The sequence below is a fragment of the Myodes glareolus genome, chromosome 14, assembly GCF_982192425.1.
Source record: "Myodes glareolus chromosome 14, mMyoGla1.1, whole genome shotgun sequence".
In the NCBI taxonomy this organism is placed as follows: Eukaryota; Metazoa; Chordata; class Mammalia; order Rodentia; family Cricetidae; genus Myodes; species Myodes glareolus.
The window spans coordinates 38,556,692-38,583,459 of record NC_142039.1 but is presented as its reverse complement, the minus strand read 5'-3'; the positions used below and the strand labels follow the sequence as shown (position 1 = coordinate 38,583,459).

Sequence of the window (26,768 nt, the reverse complement as noted above, 5' to 3'; positions counted from 1 at the left end):
GATGAGTGTGGTATGTGTAGGCAATGGAATATTATGCATTCACGAAAAGACAAAATATAGCCACTTTCAACATCACGGGTGTGACTGGAAGACAGTAAATGAAATCAGGTCAAGTACAGAAAATGAAAGCCCCCATGAGATCCATAGCTTCTGAGAGTAGAATGGTGACTAGGCACTGCGGGCTGGAGAGAGCAGAACATAGCGCAGAGAATGCATTGGCCAGTGGGCACAATGGTTAGAAGGGAGGGATAAATTCTGGGGTTCTTCAGCACAGGAGTGTGGATGCAGTTCACAAGGGGTTGCACATCTTGAGCTCTCTAGAAGGGATTTCACTTTTTAGTGTATTCAATATGGGGATAAAAGGTCACAGCAAGGGAGAGACTTTATCCAGTGTACACGTGGATCAAAACACTGTATTGTACCACAAATGTGTAAAATTATTAGTGTCAATGGAAAAGAAAAAAAATTCTATTAATAGAGCAAAGTAGGAATACCATGAGGGGATAAATTCTTCTCAGCCAGGCCACAGGACAGATGGATCTCTTAAACCTCCAAGTAAAAAGTGGTATGCCTCTATTGACTTTCTTTTACCTAACATTACACGGCAGGGAGAACAACACGATTCTGTCAGGAAGGACGTGTGTATTAATAACATCCGAACCTAAAGATGAAAGAAATGCCAACCTGACACTCAGGTGTGGGCACTCTGGTGGAAAGAATGACCCCTGTGAATGACTATAGATTTTGTAATTTATGGCATGCTCTGGACCATGTCATTTGAGCCCAGGCCAATCTGTAATTGACCATTTTGACAGCCATAAAGAGCAGTCGCCTGCCTGTGTCTACAGCTTGGCTGCCAGCTCAGGGTGGCTTCGCTGCACTGCGCTGAATTCTTGGCTATCTTTCCCAGCCTTTAGAGTTTGTGATCCGTAGGATCCTTGCAGGGGAGCTAGCTGACCTATGAAGAATTTTCTATTGTGCCTTGACCATTAACTTATTAGCTCACTGTTAGACTCACTTGGTTTTGGTTTAACTGATTTCAGGAGTGTGGGCTTGCATTCTTTTTCCGTTGCTAAACGTGTTCCCCTCAGTGTCAGTAGCATCTTTAATTGGACTGACTATAAACCATGTACTGGTAAGGAGGAAATAATGGGAAAATGTGATGAGGCGGCAGCAATGCAAAGTGAACAGATCCTACTTTTGTAGAGTGAGTCTCATTTCCTTGGTGAGTTGGGATGTGCTTCCTAGAAAGGACATGGGTTATGCTTAGCGCTGATGATCAATGCGCCTTCCCAAACGAACACCCACTCACACCGCCCAGTTCAGAAGTCTGGAGGGGCTGATTGGTTTCGCATCTCTAACAAGCTCCCTGGTGATGCTAAAGACTGAGTAGCAAGCACTCACATTACTAAATCAAAACACCAGCTCCCCAACTCGTCACATTTAATTTTATTCCACAGCATGTTTAAGGGAATGTTATTCTCAGGAAGATGTTTGGGATTAAAATAATTAAAAACAAACTGGAAAGTACACACATTTATGTATCTCTTCTTTTCATTAAATATATATCTGTTTGGCAAAAAAAAATGTTAGACTCTTTTATACAAAAACAAAGCCAAAAACAAAACAAAACAAAATAATCCCAAACCCTTGTAAATTGTAAAGACCTATAATAATTACAACGATGTAAACTTGGATGTCTGACAGCTTGACCACCCTGGAGAACCTGGGTCGTAGCAGGAGCCCCAAGGAGAAGGTGACATGGAACCGTTGGATAGCAACAGCCAGCCGCCTTAGAGGCTGTTAGGTTTAGTCTATTTGAGATGGAGCAGGACTACTAACTTCGTTTGTGCTTTCTGCTAAGGGGCTGCTGGGAGCATGAAGAAATGAAGAAGGCAGGTCTGGGCTGGGGTAAGGAGAGGAGGCCCAAGACTAGATAGTGTGACAGAGAGGTTGGTCACGGTCATGGTCACAGTGCAGACAAGGAGCAGGCATGGGCTCTGTGGACTGTCTGGGAGACCTGGTGCTGCAGAGGACTGGAATGAGGCTGCTGCTGCTGCTACACACGGAACCAGAGTGGACCAGAGCAAGGTCAAGGCCAGGAAGGGAGAGAGAGGAGATGAGAAAGCGATCTCAACTCACAGAGAGCTGATGATGTGAGTTGACCCTAGAAAGAAGGGGTAGAAGGTGGCGGCCTTTGGTCTTCTTGTCCAGTAACAGTTATTTTACCCAACCCCGGCCTTAGACATTTTTCATGGTTTAGTAAGCAATTTTGGGACAGCGTGGGGCTAACTGGATTTCCTACTCCAGGCAAGAAGGAAGAAGGGCAGAAGGACATGCCTGCATCAGATTAGAATGAGAAGATTATTTGACTTTCTTACTAGTGGTGGCTTTTGCTCATGACCCACCAGTGAGCGGCAGCAGTCTAGTGATCTGAAATACTGAGTCAGGAAGTAGATTCAAGGAGCTGGTAAGAAGCCAAAAAAACAGTCAAAAAAAAAATAAAAATAAAAAAGCTAGGGCTAAAAAAAGAGGCCAAAGGAAGGGTTGACCGGCAGCTTCCCACCACCAAAGGATGGTCCCAACATGTGGGTGTGTTTGCGCTCCTCTCTTCTCATAGCTAGATCTTCCAGTTTGGGAGGAATGTGTCCGGGCCCAGCCACTTCAATTACAGTCATAGACGAAGTCATAGTTACTGGGCTCCTTGGGGATTGGTGGAGGAGCATCCGGGATCTGGATGTTTTCCAGGTCCAATAGGCGGAGCTTGATCTCCATGCTCAGCAGGGTGTCGAGGTCATTCCGTGTCAGGTCACTCATCATGTCCTTCCCAAGCAGCGCGTTCAGCCCATCTGTCCAGATGCAATACTGGTGGGAAAGAAGGTGGCAATGAACATCACCGAGGACAATTACAGGACCAGCAGTTACCGGAACTAAGTACACAGCATATGCCAGACTGTCTTACATGTTCATCTCATACCAATATCCTCTCTATGAAGCAGAAACTTCTAGTCTCGTATGTTTTGAAAGCTAAGAGAACAAAAGCACAGAGGAATGAAGTGATGTAGGAGGGAATGGGATGAGTAGGATTGTAACTCAGGCAACCCAACTCCCAAAGCTTGATCTTACAATAATGTTTCCTCATGGACACAAAAATTTGAATTCTCTTGACTGTGCAGTAGGATAGCTCTCTGTAAGACACAGGTAGAAAGTATACCAATACGTCTGCACTTAGCAGCACATCATTCTTGATACTCATTACAGTTCCCTGTTTAGTATCTAATGCCTTCCTACTGTATGTAATAGTTAAGCATAGACACTGACAACTCAGTTTCACTGTGGAGCCAAGGTAGCCTTTGTACTTCTTAGCAAAACAGAACTAGAAATTAGCCTTTAGTTGCCCACTGTTTGATAACCAAAATGGCTAACATCATCGGTTATCTGGGGAAGATACAGGTTGACTGCCTGTCTGGACCTCCTGTGTCTGGATATCTAGTGCCCAGGGCTTCAAGTGGTTGATCCCTGTGGACATCATCTTGCTTGGAAAACACTCCCGAGTACATTATTAAGGTTTTCTTCTTTCTCTTTATAAAATGAATGCCAGTCTTTGCCTCTTCAGTAGACTATAAAATTCTGGGGAGAAGGAACCATGTCTCATTTATCTGAAGACCTACATTAATCTTGGCAGATTCCCCTTCAGAGGGTAGAGTTCTGCTCTAACTTCAAAAGAGAACCATAGGTGCTTGGAGAAAGAGCCACGATTTCAAAACAAAGCAAAACAAAACAAAAACCAAAACTGCCTATGTATTGGTTGCTGCTCATTCACCTGATAGGTGGTCCCTGGTCCTACATAGGAGTCTATGCCTATAATTATTCTGCTTCTTGCCGGCTTGGACTTCTTCCTAACATTGATTTGCTATAGATTCCATCCTTTCCTGTATTCACTTGGTCAAGCTAAAATTCCAGATAGTAATGAGACAAAATGCTAGCACTATGTGATGCAGCATTTCAACAGAAGCAAAAGATGGCTACAAGCACTGTGTGTGATGTGATGAAAATTCTGCCAATATGCGTGTCAATGACGACGGGGTGAGCCACGCCTGAAAGGAGCAGCAGTAGGCTGTGAAGGCTTCTTTCTACCTCGGCTGTGTGATCTCAGACCCCGGTGTGGTGCTAAGACACTTCCGGAAGCAGCAGTGTGCTCATGACTAGCTCAGTCATTTTCTGACCATATCTAACCAGCTATCTGCTCACATAAAAAGGAGAGAAATAGGGACCTACTTCCCAGCCTGGAGAGAACCAATTCTGTCGGTCAGGGTGAAGAGACTTTATTTATAAGAGCTTCTCAGGCCATTCTGACAAACACCCGGGTGTGGGTGTCACTGAGTGCTGCGCCCCAGAAGGCCTTCACGGCTCTGGCAGCATGTCACAGTGATCCTTAAGTCCTGGGACTATTGTCCCTTGAACAAAGCTTTCCCAGCCTTGGCCTCCTTCCTGGTACAGATTAACCCAGAGTAACATTGCTTTTTGAGAAGCAGCAGGCAATGACCTTTTCATCAAAAATTGCATTGACCGATAAAGAAAAATCTGGCACTACTGAATTTGAGTTGGAATTCCCAGCACTATTTCATGGTATGTTTTATGGTAAAAAAAAAAAACCCTCACCTTTAGCTCTATTTTCCAAAAAGCCTAAAATTTATAACCAAATTATAACAATTTTATCTTTTTACCAAGATTGTGGTGCTAATTACTAATTCCTATTAAAAGTAACTAGGCTTGACAGAGAAAAGGCAGGAAACATGCAAGGTGAACCTGGAACATTTTGTCCTACCAGAAAGCTAGAAAGTCATCAAAGAAATGGAGTCATAAGACAACTTAGGGTAATCAAGATACTAATACAGACCACAATAACATCAAAAGACACAAAAGATGTTTAAATTTTGACTTTAAAATGATACTCAAACATCAAACAAACCCTCTTGATCTTCTTTTGGACAAACTTATTATCTCAAAAATTTACAAAGGAATCAAGTATTTGTCTTGCCATTATGTATTCCAATTTTAGAATACAGAACAGTTATTGAGACCTGATTCTCTTTATATATCTCACTAATAAATCAAAACGGGGTGATAGAATTGAGACATAGCCTTTTGCAAACTCTAGTGGATCCAAGAATTAGGCACCAATCAATCATCTGTGGATGCTAAATTTGAAAACAGAGGCAAGACAACCAAAAAGAAAGCCCCACTGATATTATTTAAAAGCTGAGTTTAAAATGTGTTAGCCTTCTGACTAGACGTATCAAGAAGACACTTGGGGAAGAGTGATAATCTAATGATGATGTTGCGTGGGGTAGATGGAACACGCATCTTTCACAGATGTCGACATCCTACTCCCAGGACTCTGGGCAATGTTAGGCTATGTGGAAAAATAAAGGCTGCTGCCAGTTGACCATAACAGAGAGATTATTTTAGATTATCTAGGTGATCCAATGTAATTCCAAGGGCCCTTACTGTCAGAGAGAAGGAAGAGTCAGAAGAGGGTAAGATAATGGATTTCACTAAGGAACAGGAAGTAAGAATGATTTGAGGAGAGAACTCAAGTTGTCATTGATGAAACTGATAGGGGCCAAGGATGTAGGTGGTCTCTGAAGTAGAAAAAGGTAAGGATACAAGTCTCCCTCTGAGAGTCTCTAAGAGAGAATGCAGCCTGCTGCCTCCTTGATATCAGCCCAGGGAGACACGCATTAGTTGGCTGACCTGCAGAATGACTATAAATCTGTACTGTATTTAATGGGGACAGGTACGAAGATGTGCAGGTTATCTATAATTATCCTGTGTGTGTAAATGCAAATGTACACATACATGTGTGTGTGCATGCATGTGTGTGCATATGTGTAGCAGTTAAAGAGGAAGAGAGAAAGCCTGTGTGTGTGTGTGTGTGTGTGTGTGTGTGTGTGTACCACAGGATGGAAGTGTCAGTCCTCATCTAGTTCTTTGTTAGAGACAGGGTCACTATTTTGTGGTTCACACCAGGCTGGTAGCCCATGAACTTCTGGGGATTTTCCATCATACCACAGAAGCCCTGGGATTAGAGACGTGTGCTACGGTGCCTGACTTTTGCATGAGTCCTAACACTTGCACAGCAAAGATTTTGCCCACCAAGCTATCCTTTCAGACCCCTGTCATCATCCATTCATTGTCAAGTATTCGGTTTGGGGAGGCCTTTTTCCCCTCTCCTTGAGAAATGATGCATATGTAACAGAACGTTCTTCTATTTTATGTAGCAATTATGAGAAGAAAATGATTTTGAAGAAATTGAAAGTGCTCACGAGCATATAGAATCTACAAGAAGTGGTAGCTATGTTAAAACACACACACATACTTTTGGCAATCCCAAGCATTTCTCCGTATCTGGAATTAATACACATACTGGGGAAAACAGCTTGGAACTGACTTAAGTAACAGCTCAGCTTCTTCTATCTTTGGTCGCCTTCTATATCTCTTCTATATCTTGGCTATGTTGGCCTGTTCATAACTGCAACTTTATTTAAAAACAGAAATGGGAGGCTATGTATCTATTTTCAGACAGATGAAGACAAAGTCTTACCCTTCTGCAAACGAAATGTCAAGTGACACAGAATTATATTTAAGCACCATTCTAAATGCAGGATTTGTGTCTAATCTTTCCTCTTTCTTTGGGGTGGATAATTTTATTCAAAACCTTCAAACCATTGAAAACCAGACACTAAATACCTTTTAAATGAACTGACTCTCCTCAGGGAAATGAGAACAAAAGTCAGATTCTATTAAAATGTTCCTTTCCTTCTAAGAGCTATTTGTGCAGTTACATGCAAAACAAAAATTTGAATGGTATTACCTAAAAATAAAGTTTCGAGCGTGATGCTGGGGTCTAATTTACAAGAGAAAAAGTTAAATCAACCATAACTGCTACTTTATTTTACAAATGCAGTTTCCTAGACTTATGCTAAATATTTTAAATATAGCTGACAGTGTGCTTCAAGAAGAGGAAAAATTATACATATAACAAGATGTCAAAAAGGAATAAAAGCATCTTGGAAATAAAATTCCAACAGCAGAGACAGTCCTGAACCTCTTAAAATAGCTTGAAGAGACTTGGTAGAGAAACTACTTCATCAGATGGTCCACGAATAGAGACACCATTTTATCTGGGGAAGCTCTAGAGCAAAGATTAAATATTCAATGTGCATCAAAGCCCTAGCTGGGGCCGCCTCTTCCTCCAGATTAGTTAAGCCCTTGCTGAGCCTGAGTCATTTGTACATCAATTTTCTTTATGACCATCCTACAGTTTAGACTCTGAACTGTGTTAAAGGAGAACTATTAGGAAAGGCTGGCACTTTCAGGAGGTGGCCCCATTGTATAGAGTTTGGCATTTGGAGGGCATATCCACGTAGGGGGTCCAGGGACACTGGCCCTTTCCTCTCTCTCTGCCACCTTGTCACCATAAAGCAAGCAGATTCCCCCTCCATGTGCACTCATCTAAATGCAACTGACCACAGACTCAAACCTCAAGAAACAGAGGTCAAATGTAATCTGTTATTCCAAGTGACCTCAGGCATTTTGTTTCAGCAAAGCTGGATAAGATACAAGGCTACTGATCCAGCTGCTAAGAATTCTGAGCTGGTGGTTCTTTAGGTTTCCGCTTCACGTCAACAGACACCCTTTTATTCATGATTTCCTCAAGCAGTATTCAACGAGAAGTGGCACTTCTTCCTTGCTAGAACCTTTCCTTCCTATTTTTCTCTCATAAGTTAACCCTTACCAAGACTCCTTACCTCATGCTTGTCAGGCGCAATAAAATTCAGTTGGCAATTTGAGTCATACAATATGGAGAAAGCAAGCTCAAGCACCTCCTGTGAGAGAACAGAGAAAACAGCATAGTAAACAAAACACGAGGTCTTAATCCTACAAACATGGAACATGGCTTGTCTTGTCTGGAGAAGAAGCGCATCCATGAGGCTGGTGGGAGAAGAGGATGCGTTTCTCCAGATTTCCAGTATGAATCCTTCTCTGGATTCAGCACAGGCCTGCATGAATCATCTCACTCTCATAAGAAGACATCAAGCCTTATCATTGTCTTTTGGTGGGGCAGGGTTTTGAGAGATGGCTGGCACATGGCCAGCGCTGTGTATCTCCCTCCCAAAAGACAGAGAGGCAGTAAACTCTTTAATTAGCAGCATTGAGAGTTGACCAATCTTAGCCACTCCTACCAGACACCTCTATCGGACGAAATATAGATGCTATTTCAGAGGCAATGAGACTTCTGGGTAAATTCCTCTCTTGATACCTATCCTTGGATCTTTGTACCACCATAAGCAAAGGGTACATGAATCCAAGATGTATCCACTAGAGGCTGTAGGATATAAAAGAGGAACATAGAGGCCAGCATTGGAAGACAGACTCAATCACCGATGTGCACTTACTCAATGAGCCAGACCAATGGTGCCAAGGATTAAAGGACTCTTTCTTTCTTTCTTTCTTTCTTTCTTTCTTTCTTTCTTTCTTTCTTTCTTTCTTTCTTTCTTTCTTTCTTTCGTGGCTGGAAAAATTTGGTCAAAACACCTAGTATCCTATCAAATGCGTATGTTATACAAAATGTTTCTTAACCCATAAACATATAAGGGAGCACAGTCACTCCAGTAGTTTGAGCAGTTGGCAGAGTGGAGCCTCTGGAAGGTACCAGTCAATAGCCCACATCAGAAGACCTCAGATCCTAACCTGCATGGGAAGGGTCAAGTGTATCTATACCAGCACCCTGCACTGTGGTAATGCATGCTCTTGCATATTTTCTTTGCACATTTGCTGGCACCACTGGTTATGACCTTTGCCCTTTTATGATCTGGGAACAGCTCTGCTGAGAAACTGAGCATAAAGCATTTGTTTTCTTTAGGGAACCAGACCTCTCTACATCATTCTCCACCTTGATTATGTGTGAGAGGATTTGCCTTTGGCAAGTGACTCATATCAAAATGCCCCAGAAAGAATATTTCAGATGAATTAAAGAATTCTTCCAAAAGAAAACCCCCAAAGACCTTGTGTTAGCTGGACCCACTCTGAACACAGCCTCCTGTCAAGCTCTTCTGGCTCTCCTGGAATCCTCCGTCTGGCTCACCTTCAGTTGTCCTCTCACGAGGAGGGGACAGCTCTGCTTTGAGCCCAGACTGCCATGCATCTCACATTCAAAGGGTCCCCTCACTCTGCCAGAAATAGAAACCCTGGAGGGAAAGGACGCTGAATCATGGATGCACATCTACATAAACTCCTCTCTTCATTACTTATTCACTTTCTTCCTCAGCCCTCCATTCAGGCTTCAGCGGAGTTATGCAACAATCAAGCAAGTAAGCAAGCACATTTTCCATCGAGCTTGGCACCTGTTTCCATAACAATTTCTAGGCCTTTAAATTTATAATCAAAATGGCAGTAGTTATAACTAGTGGTACCGTAAGTTGATGTCATCTTTAAAAAAAAAAAATCAATGAAACAACACATATCAGCAACCATGAATCCCACTCCTGGGAGTACTTTTAAAATTACCCAAGCAAGCCAAAGTTACATGTTATTTCTTGTAAGAAAGGTATGAGAAATTAAATCTCTCCTGCTCCTTTGGGTATTAAGGAAACCACAAATAGTAAGATAATTATGAAGGAGGATCTGATGTTACATGAACAAAGGCAGGAGAAATGTCTCTATTGATCACAGTTGTGGTAACGGAGAGTCATTTATTAGGAGGGCTCTGACTCATACGTGAATGTGAGGATGGAAAGAAGGGTGCCTTTGCTTTGAAACTTTAGCTACAAGGACGTCCCTTCGCAAATAACAGGACAACGTGAGTTGCACCAAGGTCTCCCTGCTCAACCGTGTGTAGCAACTGTGACAACAGCTGATGTGCGCAGCACACAGCCAACACACATGCCCTTGCCCAGGTGCTGAAGCCACTGGCACCCAGGGAGTTGGAGCTGAGATGTGCAGAGATCAAGATGACACACAGGAAGGAGCACAGTGACCTTGGGCTTTGCCCTCCTTTGGCATGCATATACTTGTCAGGACGTGAAGGATCTGAGCTGTCATGACCTAGATTCCTGATAAATACAGGCAGGAAATGGGAAATTCGTGAGGATGTCAATTCCCACTCTAATCTCACCAGGGCTGCCTGGGAGGGGTGGGAGGAATTAATTCTCTGAACTGCGTGCCTGCATGAAAGGGTGCTATCATTTTTAATGGGTTTTATTGACATCTCGGGCTTGCTGTCAGTGAGTCATTGGTGAAGGTCAGCTCTCTGGCACTTCAAAAAGGGAGAATGCAAAACTGGGAACAATGGCACTTCTTAGGCCAACTCTCGAGAAACTGCCACCTGTCCAAACTGCCCTTAAGGAAGATAGGCTCCAGGTAGCAGTTGAACAGGCTGTCACAGATCTGGGACAGTGTCCTGCTCTGGACCCCCCCCCCCCACACACACACACACATCACTCAAAGATACCTAATGCATTGGGGTTTTGCTATTCACCACTGAAGGTCTTCTGTTCCTTCCAGACTTAATTAAGTGAAAAACTAGAGGTCATAGCAGCTCATCTCCACTCAGCTCTGCTGAGGCACACTGCCTCTTTGCCTTGACTAGGAAGGCTTTGAGTGGGCCTAGCTGTGGGGAGAGAGGGAACAGGAGATTGCTAAACATTCCCCCACCTGCTGAGGCCTCTGAACTCAGCACCTCTCTCTTGGTACTCTGACTCTGGAACAAGACATGCAGAGTCAGGAGACACTCAGAGAAACGGAGCCTTAGCATAAGGAGGCATCTGAATATGCATTTTCCCTGGGTAAATGATGGGCTGGCAGTATGAGACAGTGATTGCTACAATGTATCTTCAGTGTACCCTGTTGGCTTCCATTTTAAAATTGCTTGGGGTAACTTAACACTGGCCATTTCTTCCAGAGCTTACATAACCATGTGGGTTCTCCATCTACCCAGTCACATTAAGGGCGAAGTGTTTTCATGGAAGATACGTGATATTGTCTGGCATATGTGCAGCTGTTAAGAGCAACCAGAGACATAGTAGTGAATTTCCCAGCGGGTCATTTGCACACCCATGCACTTGACTTTCTAGTTTAAAAGCAAGAAAAGCTGTCTTTTATCTGTGCAGCACAGAGACTTCCCTCTTCGCAAAGGTGGACCTCTCAAACCTTCTGTATTCCTGAGATCCCATCTCCACATCTGTGTCCATGTGGTGACTTGGGTTTTCTCCTTCCTCTACTTCTCTTTCCATCAGGCTACGGTATAACCAATTTTCTTTATCTTTTCAATTTGGGTTTTGTTGCGTTTTCTCCTGTTTTCAGTTTCATTATCTCTTCTCTAATTTCTATCCAATTATTTCTAATTAAATTTCTCCGCTTTTCTAGTGTTTTACGATAGGGACATTAATGATTTCAGAGTTTGCTTTTCTCCGAAATACTTAATATAATTATCCTCATAAATGCCGCTTTCACTGCATCCCATAGAATTCGTATTTTGAATTGTATATAGCTTGATACACATAATTTCTCTTATGACTTTAAATTATTGGTTGTTTAGAAGCATGTTGTTAAATTTCCAAGCATTTGCATTTCCACTCTCATTCTGCTATTGATTCCCACTTTAAATGTTCTGTGACCCAAGAATGTGCTTTGTGAGATTATTGTTCTGAGAAAATAAAGCGCTTCATTTTTGTCATGGTGAAAACCAAACAAAAGATTTTATGGCCCAATGTGGATCTTCGTGAATATTTTTGTGAGCTCAAGGAGAACATGCATTGTGCTTCTGGCCGGATTATTCTATTGACAACAATTAGATCAAGTTGATTGATGGTGCCGATAAGAGCCCCATCTACTGGTATCGATTTGATTGCCATCTTGCTTGATCTCTACTGGTTATTGAGGCCAGGCATCCTCAACATTGAGGTCCCCTTTTTGCTCTGAGTTTCCAGATTCATGTATTTTGATACTTCTTGTTAAGTTCACGTGTGCGTAAGGTAAGACTGCTGTGTCTTCTAGGAGAAACAGCTCCTTGGTAATATCCTCTTGACTAAAATCTGATCTCTATAAGGTTAATAGAGACACCCCAGCTTTCTTTCGAATCGAATCGGTATGTCTTTCTCCACCGCATCACTTTAGACTTACGCTGAAAGTAGGGTTCTTACAGATAACATATAGTTCCCAATTTAACATAAAATTCACTTGTAGTGGCTGTGCATCCTCCATGTTCCTGTTGCCATGACAGCAGCTCAGAGATTGCCTCCCCAAATCAGTACCCCACCACTGACAGTGTCCACAAATGGGGTGCCACCTGAGGCCCTGTAGGCAAGAGGCCACAGCAGGAGCTAATGACTCACAGACTGTCTGGTGACAAAGCAACTTCTGTGTTCTCTGAATCAAGCGACCTTTCCGGATGGAGAGGGACCATCCGTGAAGCACTGTGTCAGCTGTGAAGACCCGAGGTAGAATCACCATGGAGTTCCAGTTGTTAGCTTTATAACCTCCCACAGTGCTCCTCACACCCTGCTACCATCCAGCGCAACATCTGCCTGGACACCCATAAGGATACATGGTTTGCCCTGTATGAGATCAGGACATTTTGTTCTCTATCCAGAACCTGCTAGAAGAACCCAACACAGCCCTCTGGACACACACGCTGCCAAGCCCTGGAAACTCCCCAAAGCTAAGGTCCCAGACCCCAGCAGGTCAGCCTCCCTCCCATGGCATCGCTGTTTGTCCTTAGGAAAAAGAAAATAAGGCCGATCCATTCCCTTATCTCTATATAGGTCTTTGCTTCTTGAGCTGTGGTGTTATGCCTGTTTTCTTTTTTTTTTTCATTATAAGTCTGCTTGAGCCTTTACAATGTATATGAAATAAGTACGCTTTGATCAGTTTTGTTTAAAAGTCAGTTTGAAAACTGCTGTCTCTTCATTGATGCACTTGGACTGAGCTGGCAGTTATCAGCAATGTACTTGATAAACATGAGCACGTTGGTGACACCAGCTGTCTGTTCTGTCCCTTTCCGCTTCCTCTCTCCCCCTCCTCTTTTGCCTTCTTTTTTAATGTGAGCAGGGCAATTGTTTCTCTCTGCCTCTTTAATCTAGCTCCCGTTCGTTCCGCTTATCCAGTTGCTTTACCATGCAATGGACTCTCTACTACGATCTTCAGTAACACACAGCAGTCTTTTTGCATAGGTAACGAAAAGCTAATGTTTTTATTTTATTTTCATCTCCTCTTTCTCTGATACAACTGCTTTTACCTCGATCTAAGTTCCTAGTCCTTATCATTTCCATTCTGACAGAACCAATTCATTTAAACACCACTTGTAGAATGTCGACTCTTTCTAGTTTAAATCATAGTTATAACTTTCCAATCCGACAAGCTCTACATCTGTGTCATTCTGCAAGAGGCAAATGATTTACACAACCTAATGAGAAAGCAAGCTCTGACTAGGAAGATTGCTTTGTTTCTCTGTCTCGCCCACCCACATTTAAGGGTAAGAGGAAGCATACTTCAAATTTCTTTTTTTGGGACATATTAGGTAACAGGAAACAAGAGGCAGGTCTTTAGACTGATAATTTATGTTAATAGAGCAAGACAATTGGGCTTTTTTTGCATGAATATGTGTCTGGCATGTATGAGTATCTGTGTATGCATGAGTGTTCACATATTTGAGATCTATTGTATGTGCTTTCTGGTGTGCATGCACGTGTGTGCATAAGCATCTGCATGCTCAAAGTTGACATGAGCTGTCTTCATAGATCACTTCCCACTTGACTTACTACTGCAGGCTCTCTCACGAAACTTGTCCCTTCGTTCAGCTTCTTAATATACGGAGGAGAGCAACAGCCCTCAAGACCCTCACAGACCGGGATGAATGTAGGAAACGTCTCTGAAAGTATTTTACAGAATTCCCGGTTCCTAGTCAGCACGTTCAAACCCTGGTAGACTGCTCTACTGCCAGGCAGCCCTCCCAGGCTTCTGAGTTAGAGTCTTGTGTTGTCAGTTTCTTCACATGACTTCCTGCTCAGTTCAAGTGCTACACAACCAGGAACCTCTCTGGAGCTGAGCGGAGCCCGTGCTCTCTGAGACTGAAGAGGGAACACCTGACATGTGGAACATATGGCACTCCCTGCTGGTGTTGAAGGAAGGCAGCCTCACGAGAGGCAAACCATGAAACCTAGGACTTGTTGCCACAGTTTATAGTGCTCTTTGGAGTCTAAGGACAACACCATCCGCATCTCTCTGACATGGAAACCCCCACAGGTGCTATACAAGAGATCCCTCAGACTCTAGTGCCTCCAGCAACCCTCCATATTATTACACTTGTCACTGGAGTACCTTTTTGGCTGGTGCTGGGATAGGCTTAGCAATGAAGATATGCACATGGCCTTGAGTTGAATTGTATCTATATGTCACAAGGAGCAAGGATCTTGTAATCAGCATCCTTGCCTGTATCTTTCCCTTCTGCCATCCTGAACAATACTCTCACAGGACTTTTGGTTTTCTTTGAGTATAGTCATTGGGTAATGACCTTTTATCCTCATTTGGAATCAGAAAAAAAGGGACCACTTATGTTAATCCTGACTGATAAGCAGAATATATGAGTTTTTAAAATTCCTTTCAGACACTGTTTTTAGGATCAAAGAAATAAACTATTGATTCATGTGGCATTTGGCACACAGATGTCTAGCGCAGCCAGGTAAATCTAGATTTGTTTTGTTTTGTTTTAGAGAGACGATCTTGCTAAGCAGTCCAAACTGGCTATGATTTTCTTTCATCCTACTTTGGGCTAGGATATAAGGTGTATATCACCACACTCAGTCAAATCTTGTTTTTTTCTTTTTAATGGATGGTATATAAGATGCCAATGGGTATAAACAAAGAATTGGCTCCTTAATGCACCCTCTGACCTAGAAACAAAGGACATTTTCTGTCTTTCAAGATTGTGTTCCCTCCCTGTTTCCTCATAAAAAAAAATGTGGACCACCATGGTGAAAGCTTGCAGTAAACTAGAAAGGGATGGAGAGAAAGGCCGCACTGTTAACAGACACCTAAGCATGTACTCCTGAGTACTGCTCTCCTTTAAGCTGCATTTGGATACTTAATAGTTGACTTTCTATGATACCGAAGGGTATAAGGCACTTAGTATTTCATGACATTCTTTGAGTCAGCTGGTGTCAGCCTGTCTTGGGCTTCACTGAGACTCTAGTGAAGCAGTGTAGGGAGCGGGAATACCATGAACCGGAGGTAAGAAAAGGCCTAAAGAATGGGTGGTGGTGAGCAGAAGAGGCTCATACAAAGGCAGAGTGAGAACAGCCATTGCAATTTCTAGGGCTGGAAGTAGACAGGAAGTAGGGGAACAAGAGAGAAGAGACATTACAAAGGTGATCAGGCAGAGACAGTGAGCACGTTAAGACAGGAGAGAAATGGATCAGGGAAGAAAAAGGGAGAGCTGAGATGTACAGCTCGACATACAATGCCCTTGGTCCCAGGGTGAACCCTCCAATACATGCATGTACATTTCTGTGAGTGAAGGCTGGCATCATTATGATGGCTCACTGCTTTGTACAGACAGCCATTTACAACGATCTGGACATCATACCTTGTTTTGTTTAAGGGCACCTTTCTCTTTCATGTGAGGGCAGTCCTTTCCCGTCACCACGGCTTTGATATCTGCCACCGGCACTGCAATTCATAAAAATAATGAAGGTTAGGACACCATTGAAAGCTTCAACGTCAATAAAGGAGCAAAGGTACTCATTGAGTCTGCTACCATGGTTGGCACAGCCCGAAGCCACTACAAAACAAAAAGGAAGAGAAGTGATGAGAGGGAGAGGTCAGGCAGCGTTCAGAGACTAGACACTCAAGCATGCGATGTTCTGGCAAAAAGTATCTCTAGCATGCTAGTTCCATAAATATAATTTGGTTCACTAAAAATTAAAATAACACCTACCATAGTGATGCTGTTAGTGATGGTATTATAACGGATGTGGCAGTAGGCAATCGTGGTTATGGCACTAATACCGACACTGGAAGGCTTTCTGTGTGCTAGGATCAATGCCAAAGGCTTCACATGGACTGATACCTCTGGCTAGCATTTGCATCTATGTTGTTTGTTTCTGAGTGGTGGATAAGCAGAGCAAGCATATCTAGCCCAAATCACCTGTCTGACTCCACAGTTCGGAACTCGCCTCCAAAATCTCTCCCTTCCCCAAATCGTTAATTCTCATAACAATTCCATAAGGTAGGTTTAGCTGCCCTTGTTCAACAGGCAGTGGAAATAAACTCAACACAATAAAGGAGCCTTCCCTTTCCGATAGAGCCTTTGGAAAATAATGCAGTTAGATAGAACGATGCTATCTTCAGTCTTGCTCAGGAGTAGGAGGAAGATAAGAAGCAGAAAAAGCACCGCATTCAAAATACTCTTTAAGATCAAACGAGAGGGACACGGACGAGTTGGATGGTTCAGCACCTTGATTTGAAAAACAACACTAAGTTATCCATCCTTCTCCAATCCCACATCTGCCAGCCCCACAAATGACTGCGAAGCCAGCTGCAGATGCTGACAGGCTTGGCTTTGCCGAAGGAGGGCTGGAAGCAATCGGTTCCCTACACTTCCTTAAAGGTGACATACCAGTAGATTTCATAGTTAAAGCTTGTACATCTGCACTGAATAAACTGATTGTAAGGTTGATAGTAAATGATAAAACTACAAATTTACAAAATATTAAAACAGTAGATTAGGGCAGTCTCTTAAAAACTAATGTCCCAGAATAATGAAGACTACTGAGTGGTCGTCTGCCTAAGTGTGGTAATGTGCCCAGAGCTGTCAACCCAGAGAAGCGGGGAAGTGAGGAGCTCCTCCAGAGTCTCTGGAGGCTTCTCCGCCATCTACTTCACAACATCAGCTCCTCTGTCATGTAGTCAGTCCATAGGTGTGTTCAATTTCAATATCAATTCCTGGCTTCTCCTTCTCCCTTCAGGGCACAAGGAAGACAATGCTTCCCAGCAACTTTGCAGATAGCTGGGATCTTGTGACTAGCTCTGGCCAATGAAATGTAAGAGGAAGTACTTAGCTAGACCGAGGTACTAAAACGTCCCAGCTAGCTGATACAGGTATATATGTAAATGAGCTTGTGGCCCCAAGTGACTGGAGTCCTTCATCACCATCACCAGTTAGAAATCTTTTTCTGTGCTAAGACTCAGGGGTGAAGGGCTGCCTGCTCCTATACCACAGTGAAGCAGTGTGGCCTCTCCTGACTGATTCAGCCCTATATCTCAGATGCCTTTTCTTTCTGGCCCTCTTCTGACCTCCTCTGATTAGAAATCTTGTAGGTGGGTGCTAAGATTCCTGAGCCTACCTTGAACACTGGCTTCAGGTCTCACAAGTCCAATTTCATAACCAAGGACTGGCCTTGCTGCCTACCTGACTGATTTGTCTGCCGGGAGTATCTGAACACTAGGAGAAGCTGGTTGCATTTGCAATGGAGACACTGAAGGGAATTTTAAATCTAATTAGCAAAGCAATTCAAAAATCCTCCTAAAGCTTCATCAGGAGTTTGAATCACAAGTATATTGTAGAAAATCCTTTGTCATAAGATATGAAATGCTTAATGAACTCCACAGTGTCTATCTTCTACAAAAGGAAATTACCCCTTGGCTTTGAAAACATGTAGAATGGGACCAGGAAAATACAAAAAACTGCCATGGATCAGTCTTTCGAATCCTCAATGCAAAGGCTTCACAGAAGGGAATCTCTTTTCAATGGATATTGCGGCTGTACATATTTTATATTTAAATATCCATTGTCCTCTATCAGGGAGATAAGCTGCCGTGCCGCTCATGGGATTATGACTAAAAAGAAAACACAAAATTCTAAAAATACAATCCCTTTGAAAAGCTGGGTTTTTCTTTCTTTCGTTCTTTCTTTTCATAGCTTTTCTCTAGCTGCACTGGAGGATTAGACACGGGGAGAGCCATAACCAGTGTCTTCTGGTCCAGGGGCAGAAACCAAGGGCTCATATTCACACCAGGGGGAGCTCACAAGGGCTTCAAAGCCAAGCTAGAGTTTTGATTTGGTCTTTTGACATGGGAGAAAGTTAAAGAAGTAGGGCACAGAACTGGGAGAAGCAGGAGACCATCAGAGAAAGGAGCAGCAAGCACCCTTACTCTGGGGTACACCTTCACGTCTCATAATTACTCAGATTAGGGAGGATTGGGGTGAACCATCATTCACTACCATTTTGCATTCGAGAAGAACCCCTTACATGATAACACACAGCCAGCCAGGAACAGATCTGGTCTTAGTGCTCCATGCTCCCTTCTGAGGCCACACTTGGGTTTGTAAGGTGCCAGTATCATAATGAAAACAGCCACAAATGTGGGCTTCACTCCAAGCACAATCAGGAAACTCCTTGCTGGTATCTTAGAAGAGACTTTAATTATGATTTAAATGAAAAATAATACTGAAAACCAATGTGGCCACAGCGATGAGAACACTTTTAGCTCTGTTTTCCCGGGGCCAAGTCAGGGTAAAACTTCTCCAGGAAGCAACTCTATGGCTTTGGTGCATGCTGTGTGCAGACACTGCTGTGTGCAGGTATCCTCAGTAGACGCTTCTGGGGCAGGAGACAGGGTGGAGGCAGGTCGCACCGATAGTTACTACAGAGTCTGCTCTCCCTAACCTAGCAGATCAGTCTCAAAGCACTGAGTGTGGGTCCATATTGTGCCTTTGTAACCAGAAACCAGGGCTTTGGGGGCTCATTCAGCTTCTTGTTCTACCATTTTAGATTTAAGCTCTCAGAGTTCCAGACTATTTTTAGTTCAGGCAGGAAAATAGTAAAGTAAAATTGGCCGTGGAGCAGTTTGGCCGCCTGCAAACCTCTTTATCTCACTGTTTACTAACCCATGACTGTCAACTAGCTATACATAATGCTTCTCTACCTCGCTTTCCTTATCTATAAAATATGGATGAAATGCCCCTTCAGGATGTACAGTAGATAACTGATGTAAGCTCTGAGCACAGTGCCTAGCACACATTATGCACTTAGCAAATGCCACCTGCCCTTATTCCTATTACCAATAATCTGCATTAATTCTCTCAGTAGATGGAAGGACCAAAATTCTTCACTGTGATTTCATGACCCAAATCCCCCCACTTTCCCTGGCTGTCAGCTGCGAGCCTCATCCCCTATAATAGGCTTAATCTTTGAGGAGGGCATTGGCCTGTGCTTTCCCCTGAGGTGGGGGTGAAGAACACTGGCCTAGATTCTTTCAAACTGAGGCCTTGAGGGGCACCACGCGTGGCTAGGAAGCAAATGAATCTCATGGTTAATGGGAGTGATGGTGACGACAGCCTAAAAGCCCTGAGAGGGAAGCAGAGTGAGAGGAGATGTGGGGAAATGTGGATTTTTCAAGGGCCCTGTTTCCTAGCAATTGGGATGAATATGGAGAGCATTGGCTCAAGGCTTAAGAGAGAGGACAGCTAAGAAGAATCCTTCAGTCCTCGCTAATACTAGCTGTAGTAAAAGGTCCAGTTGAACCATTTGATTCATCAATATCTTACTATTTAGCCCTGGTTAACTCAAGGGTGGAGGATAATTCCCCCTGCCTCAGGAGAAGACAAAAATACATGGTAAGGTAATGACTCTTACCATTAATAAAGGGAAATGATCCTTTTCCTTTTTTCTTTTATTGAAAATGGATTTTTTATAAGTATTATCTTGATTACAGTTTCCCCTCCCTCTACATCCCCCATTTCCTCCTCTCTCCCCTCCCATCTTGATCTATCCTCATTCTGTCTCTCATTGGAAAACAAACAGGCATCAAAGGAATAATAATGAAATAACACAAAGTAAAACAAACACATAATAGGAAAAAGCAAACAGAAGCAAAAGCACCCGGAAGAAGATATAAGAAACGGATGTAGACACAGATCCACTCATCCACATACTCAAGAAACCCATCAAAACACAACCCCAGAAGCCACGATAGATATGCAAAGGGCCTATAGTGTGAATAAAAGAGACTGAAAAAGATTGGGGGGGGGATGAAATTGAAAAAGAAGAGAAAGGGAAAGGTCCTGCTACAGCATTATGAGACAAGGAACCTTCAAAGATGCCAGTGAGGTCATTTCCTGTTGGCATCTATGGCTGGGCACGCAGCCTACCCTTAAGAGTAGTTTGTTTCCCTAATGAGACTTCCCTGAAGAAAACTAAATTTTTATTTGCAAGTGTTTATCAGTTGGAGAAAGCATCTGTGTAAGGGGTGGGGCGTGTGTCCATTTTTCCTTTCATCTCTAGGATCTTGTCTGGTGTGGAGCCATACATGTCCTCGACAAGCTGCCTCCGTCTCTGTGAGTTCATATGTGCTTGGTCCTGGAGTGTTTAGAGGCCTTATTTCCTCTGTGTCCTCTGGCTCCTACATCCTTTTCATCTCTTCTGCTGGATTCCCCGAGCTTTGAGGGGAGGGATTTGATGGAGACATCCCATTTAGGCCTGAGTGTTTCAATGTCTCTCACTCATTTTTTCCTAGTGGAATACCTTTTCTGCTTTTAACAGCCCAGGTAGAATGTAGAATTGGCACAAAAGGAAACACAGGAGTGGTGTGTGCTTGAAGTTGCAAAATTCGTTCCCTAGGGCAAGGCAGGGCAGAGCAGGGCAGGGCAGGGCAGGGCTTTTCTAGACACAAAACTTTATTTCACTTTATTATATGAATATACCCCATTCTCTGACCCCTACACCGATATATACAATCTCACCAACCCACTCCTCCCAGACAAACATGCATCCTTAAAATTAATATAATTTCTACCTATCTAGCAAGGGATAAGGTGTGGTACAGTCTTTGGAATTCTGCAACACTGGACTTTAAAGGTCACAGAGGAAAAGGAGGGACAAGACTGTCAGAGGCGTCCTCGGGAGGAAGACTGCTATCTTCTCCCAGAACCAATGTCAGCCCATGACCATTACCAAATCCTGTGTGGAGAGTGGAGATTCACAGCTCTGGCTGCGCTCATCTGCGACCACCCAAACCAGGTGATCTCCTTGCATACCCAGCTGTTTGCTCAACTCTGAGGCTGTAGAGGTGAGGGGCCTTGTTCTGTGGGAAAGCCCAGTAACTGCCCTTTCATGGGGTTCAGGTGCTGGTCAACCGCTTGAATTTTCTCTAGGTGTAGGGATGCTGGTGTTCTAAGGAACTGGGTGCACTGTGCCTAACACTGACAAATTGCCAGTTACATGCCCATGTTCAAGTTGAGAAGCGGATTATACATCTGTGGGTATGAGGACAAATTATACATTCAGTAAGCGGAGAATAGATTCTACGGGTGGGGTCAGGTATATGGTGATTCTTCAGCCCGGAGTACTTTCTCCATTTCTTGGCCAGGTAAAGAAGAGCCTGGGAGACATCCTAGACTGCTGGACTTACTTTGGCCACCAGAAACTTTTAATGTTCTTCCAGATCACTGGCCATGAACACTTCCTAGCTCATGAGAAGGTTTTTACCAATTAACAGAGAGTAGAGAAAACAAGGACACCAAAGTGTGTTCTTCACACAGCTAATTCAATGAGCAGAAAGGCCTGTCTTTAATTCTAAGATTAAGCCTTTCTTACTGTGTGAGAGTGTGTGTGTTTGTGTGTGTGTGTGTGTGTGTGTGTGTGTGTGTGAGAGAGAGAGAGAGAGAGAGAGAGAGAGAGGGTGAGATAAAAAAACACAGTGATACTAAAATCTTAGTTAAGGTTTAGTTTTTTAACATTCTTTCTTTCAAAAATCACAAGCTGACAACATATTTCCATCTTGTTTTAAAGGACTTTTTGGTGAAAGTCATGTATCATGGAGCCATATTCGGCAAGATCTACACTAACATCTGTAAAACTTGAGAGTGCACCAGAGGGACTTGGAGGCCCCAGTTCTCACAGCAGTGTTTCTGTTTTGTGAGCTCTGAGTGAGACCACCCGGGTTCCACTATCTAAGGTCCACAGTTGGAGAAACACAGGCCCAGCATCAGGTGACAGGCTGATTCAGCCTTGTCAACTCTGACCAGAGGGCTCTTAGCTTCATGCAGAAGCCTAAGAGACAGTATTTGGGGTGTGGATGGAACAACAGCCTGTGTTGGGGGAGGCACAGCCTGGGGGGAGGTGCAGTCTGTGTTGGGGGGCACAGCCTGTGTTGGGGAGCACAGTCTGTGTTGGGGGAACAGCCTGTTTTGGGGGTACAGCCTGAACTGGGGGGCATAGCCTGTATTGTCGGGGCACAGCCTGCAGCTGTGGGTTTCAGATTACTTTTTCCTGCTGTGGGTATCAATAATACATGCTGTGAAAGCAGTTCTTGTATAGATGGGAATGAACCGTATGACACTACAAAGGCCAGACCGTCCCATTTTTAAACTGGAGGGAGAGAAAATGTTCTAGGCTTTCTGCCGGAGATGTCAGCACAGTCTGAAAGTGTCAGGAAGTTTCCCATTCATGGTTTATTTTTGCTTCCTGTGGTCTAGAGCTGTACAGCAGGCAGTCCAGATTTGACTTTCAAGGGCCCTGGGGTGACGGGAGGGCAGATGTGAGACAGCAGGTGGTCAGAGGTCAAAGGCACTGCCTGGAATATGCCTATCTAAACACAGCAGGATCGATAGTACTTCAGAAGGTTATTTAAACATGTCACGATAGCTGGCCCTTGGTTGATTTCTCTGACTAGAGGGTCCTCCAAGGATGTATTACTTCTGTCTCATTTCTCTTCCAAATTAATTCACCAGCCTGGCATTTTTCAATGCAGTTTTAATAATTTGTAGTCTCTGCACTGAGCTCTGAACTTTGGTTCTTGGTACCTGGCTTAGTATTGGGTTAAAAGGATCTCACGTGTTACTATCTCTTCAAAATCATGTGTTAAAACAAAGCAGATGGCAAAGGCTAATGAACAGAAATAATACATATCTTGGAGGATGACTGTGTTTCTGGAAAGTCATTTATTATAAGTTCCCAAAATATCTGAGTGCTCAAAAGTAGTACTTGAGTCTTTCACTAACTCACTTTGTAATTACAGGACACATTAAATTATAGGCGGTAGAAGTTGTAAAAAAACTATTTCACGGAAGTTGTTGTAAAAAACTATTTCAAAATACAATTGACAAATTCAGGTTTATATGTGTCTAGCTCCTTGAAACAGCCCTAGATTCACACTATCCAAGTAGACAGAAAAGGTGTGTGAGAATTCCTCTGACATTTGTCCTCATCATCCCGAGCCTCAAATCCTTCCAGGCCACGCACTGGATCTGAATGCTCAGGCTGAAATTCAGGGATGATTCAAGTTCACAAGGTTCACTGAAGCTAAGAGTTTTCTGCATGGTACGCCATGAATGAAACATAACCAACCAGTCAAAGTTCAGGTGTGCTGTACCAGGGTGGGAGCCACTTACATTTGTCCTGCAGGGAATCATGGGGCACTTCTCCTTGGGGGCTCTCTTCCAAGTCACCATAATGTAAGACCTTGTGATTTGGTGAAAGCCGACAATACCAAAATTTGTCTAAGGAGAAAAACAGACGTGCACAGTGTTAATGATTCTCGCTTTCAAAAGTACTGCCCGTGCTGTCAGTACTACCTGGAGGAGTAAAATGACTCGTTTGATTTGGGACCTTAAGACCTTAGGAAATCATGGGTTTTGGTGACCTGAATGGTAAGCCCCCACTGCATTTCAGTATCACCCACCCTGCTCCGCAAACATTGGTGACCACAGGATATATCACCAAGCCTAATTCAATGACAAGGTATTTTCCAAGAGGGTAGCTTACAGGGGCATTTCATCAGTGCCTGTGACCACCAACGGGGCTAGTCCTTAGCCACGAAAGCTGGGCAAAGTGGGGAGGGCAGTGAAGAACAGCTTTTGGGGCCTCAACTTGCTTCCAATTTGATTTCCAGCCTGCTGAGTCGGCTGTACACACACAGCCATCTTCCGTTGGTGCATACACCTGTTCTTTGGTGCTAACAGAGCACATCCACGATCTGTGCATGAATTATCAGGACACGAGTGATACACACGGGGGTGGGATTCGTGACAAATCATCTGAATGATTCAGAATTTACGGAAAGAATGAAGGTATTCACAAGCAGTCTCCTTCCTAACCACTTCAGTGTAGTGGCAAGATGGGAATGGCGGAAGCTTTAGTGTGGCTCTTACACTGAACTCCCAAAATTTTACCCTCTCAAATGTAATGAGAAAATGTGAGCGAGACCATGGCAGGGGGAAGGAGGCAAATAACACTTTTACAGACCTATAGATTTACAGATTGGGAACTGGAACCCTGACTGCGGTGTGTGTACAGATGCGAAGGCTCAGTTAGATGGTGGGTCCTCCAGAAAGGCTTCTTTGCTTACCATTATGAACTGAGCTTCTCTAGAAATTATTTGCACCATTAACATCATGGGCTGACATTTCAGTATATATATATGTTAGTCATCTTAATGTTCCCTACAGTAAGACCCAAGATAAGAAATCCAATGGAATGCTCCCTTGATGTTGGAAGAACTAGAAAATGAAAACTTAAGGAGATTTGGTTGAAGCACATTAGGTGCACAGCATCTGTGCCCTACCAGCCTCTTGGCACATTTGTGCCCCTGGCTCACCCTATGGTCTTGGTCAAATTCCTTCAATACTGTCCCTGCAGTTCCAAATTACTTTGAAACGACTCTGATAAAATGGTCTCTGCGATTCTTGTCCCACTCATGTATAAAATAACTTAACATTGTTTAAAAATCCCTGATTGTATCAGAACAGACCAACCAAAAACTTAAAGGACTCTGAACTGAAAGCAAAAACAAACTATTGAAAAGGAAGAAGATTATTAGGGCTTGCAGAAGAAGATCATTCAATTATTAGGGCCTGCCAACTTTTCAAAAGTCATTTTACACATACAGCAAGCACAGGTGGTTGTGGAGCAGACTTTAAAGAGAGCAAAGCAAGTCATTCCCTTACTAATTCACAGCCATTCCAATCTGCTAATGGAAAATTACTGATTTTCCATGAGAAGAGTGCATGTGGGGGAACTGAGATGGAATTTACAATAAGAGTTATGGAGTCTGGAGGACATCAAGTGTTGTGAGCATCACAGAACTGTTAGCGACCTGACATAAGAAGACATGGTGGTGCACTCTGCACACAAGGAACACATGGCCTACGGCCTGGTCTACACGGACTATGATGAGCACAATTTGCTGTAAGGTATGCTCCCTGAGTGGATTTGGGGGCTAAGTGAATGACTGAAGGGTGAGGGGAAGGAGGCCAGTGAGGTGTGACCCTGGGATCTTCAGCTTTTCTGTTGATTAAGATTTGTCTGTTCTTTAGAGGAATAATATATTTGCATCCTGGAGCTATCCCATGACTCAGTGGTACTATGTGAAGCCAATAAGTCAGCATGGTACAGTGATATTTATATTCAATAAGGTCTGATGGGAAGAATTAAGAAAGTGAACTAGTTTAACACTATACAATGTATAGTCATCTATAAAATAGATTAATTTTTAAATTGATGCTTACATTTTCAGGATAAATTAGTTACCTAAAAGTATTTTCAATAACTTGGCAATGCATCTAGTACTCCTCAGGAATAACAAAAAGTCATTAAGTAAGGGTAGATGTAGACATGAGACCGAACTTGGACCCTCAATTCTTGGTGGCAGTAGAGAGGAGGACCACATAAATACTTGTGTCCAGGGCTGGGAAGTAGGGACAAACACAATCTAGATAGGAATGGGGAATTTCTCTTGTTTACATAATGCATTCTTAATCAATAAACCAATACAGAGCAGAAACTATCTCTTACTTATCCCTTGACAAAAATGACCACTTACTTTGGAAAGTTGGATGGAAGCTTATTTAAAAGAAACACAAAAGTCTTAGCTGGAACTCTGGCTTAACTGTCTGCTTCACAATTAAAGAGTGCTTCTTCCTTTCAGAGAATTAAATTACCTTGAGTTACAGGATATCACCTTTCCCTGGTTTTCTTCCTACCCCTAGCTAGTTCTTTTATTCTACACAAATTCCCCTTACTCTGTCCATTGCTACAATGGTCATGAGCAAAAAGGTGTGTGCATGCCTGATGGTAGCAATGTGCTACTGTGATTCTTGGCAAGTAAGAAGTTTGGATGGAGTACAGAACAATGAAGGAGGGGCTGAAGAGGCTGAGAAGCTTGTCTTGATTTGTGATCAAATGGGAGGATGCTAAGACAGCATCTTTCTTCTGAGATGTAAGCTATAGCCCTTTGGTTGATAGGCATCATGACTTGCATAATTCTGTCTCAAAGGTTGGGCTTTGGAGAGGAGTGAAGCTGCCCACACCCACCAGCACAGCACACCGACACAGTGGTAGAGGCATCTGTGTCAGTCAACAGCAGCAGCCTGATTTGTAGTTTTGTTTTGTGTGAAAAAAATGTGCATTTTCCTTTTAAGACTCAGCATGATGCTATGAGTTCCTCAATCCCTTTGGGCAATAGAAGAGTGGATCTCGTCATTAAAAGCAATTAGCAAGAAGCAATGAGAACATTATCAAAGATTGTTTACTAGCATCTACAGAGGATGTGAGAGCTAATGTGGGGGCCTGGTAGTCAATACAAATTAGAATATATTAACAGTTGTCTTTCCAACTCCAAACTAAAAAATATGGAGGCAATTTTCTGCTTCAAGCTTTTCCTTTGTTCTTTTCATACTGTCCTTTTGTCTTTCTTTTCTCCTTCCCTTT

At 43.2% G+C, this 26,768-nt stretch overlaps 1 protein-coding gene across 5 annotated transcripts in view; it reads right to left on the bottom strand.

Annotated features, from left to right (window-relative positions):
• Positions 1-1,434: 1,434 nt before the first annotated feature.
• The window catches only part of Elmo1 (engulfment and cell motility 1), a 516,507-nt gene continuing 491,173 nt past the window's right edge, over positions 1,435-26,768 (bottom strand). For all 5 annotated transcript variants that reach the window (XM_085699273.2, XM_085699272.2, XM_085699275.2 and 2 more), the window contains 4 exons: positions 23,453-23,560; positions 15,647-15,729; positions 7,815-7,892; positions 1,435-2,865 (listed from right to left, as the gene is read on the bottom strand). In XM_085699273.2, the coding sequence (XP_085555399.1) occupies positions 2,665-2,865; positions 7,815-7,892; positions 15,647-15,729; positions 23,453-23,560 (470 nt within the window). In that variant the 3' untranslated portion in view covers positions 1,435-2,664. The remainder of the gene's footprint in view (positions 2,866-7,814; positions 7,893-15,646; positions 15,730-23,452; positions 23,561-26,768) is intronic.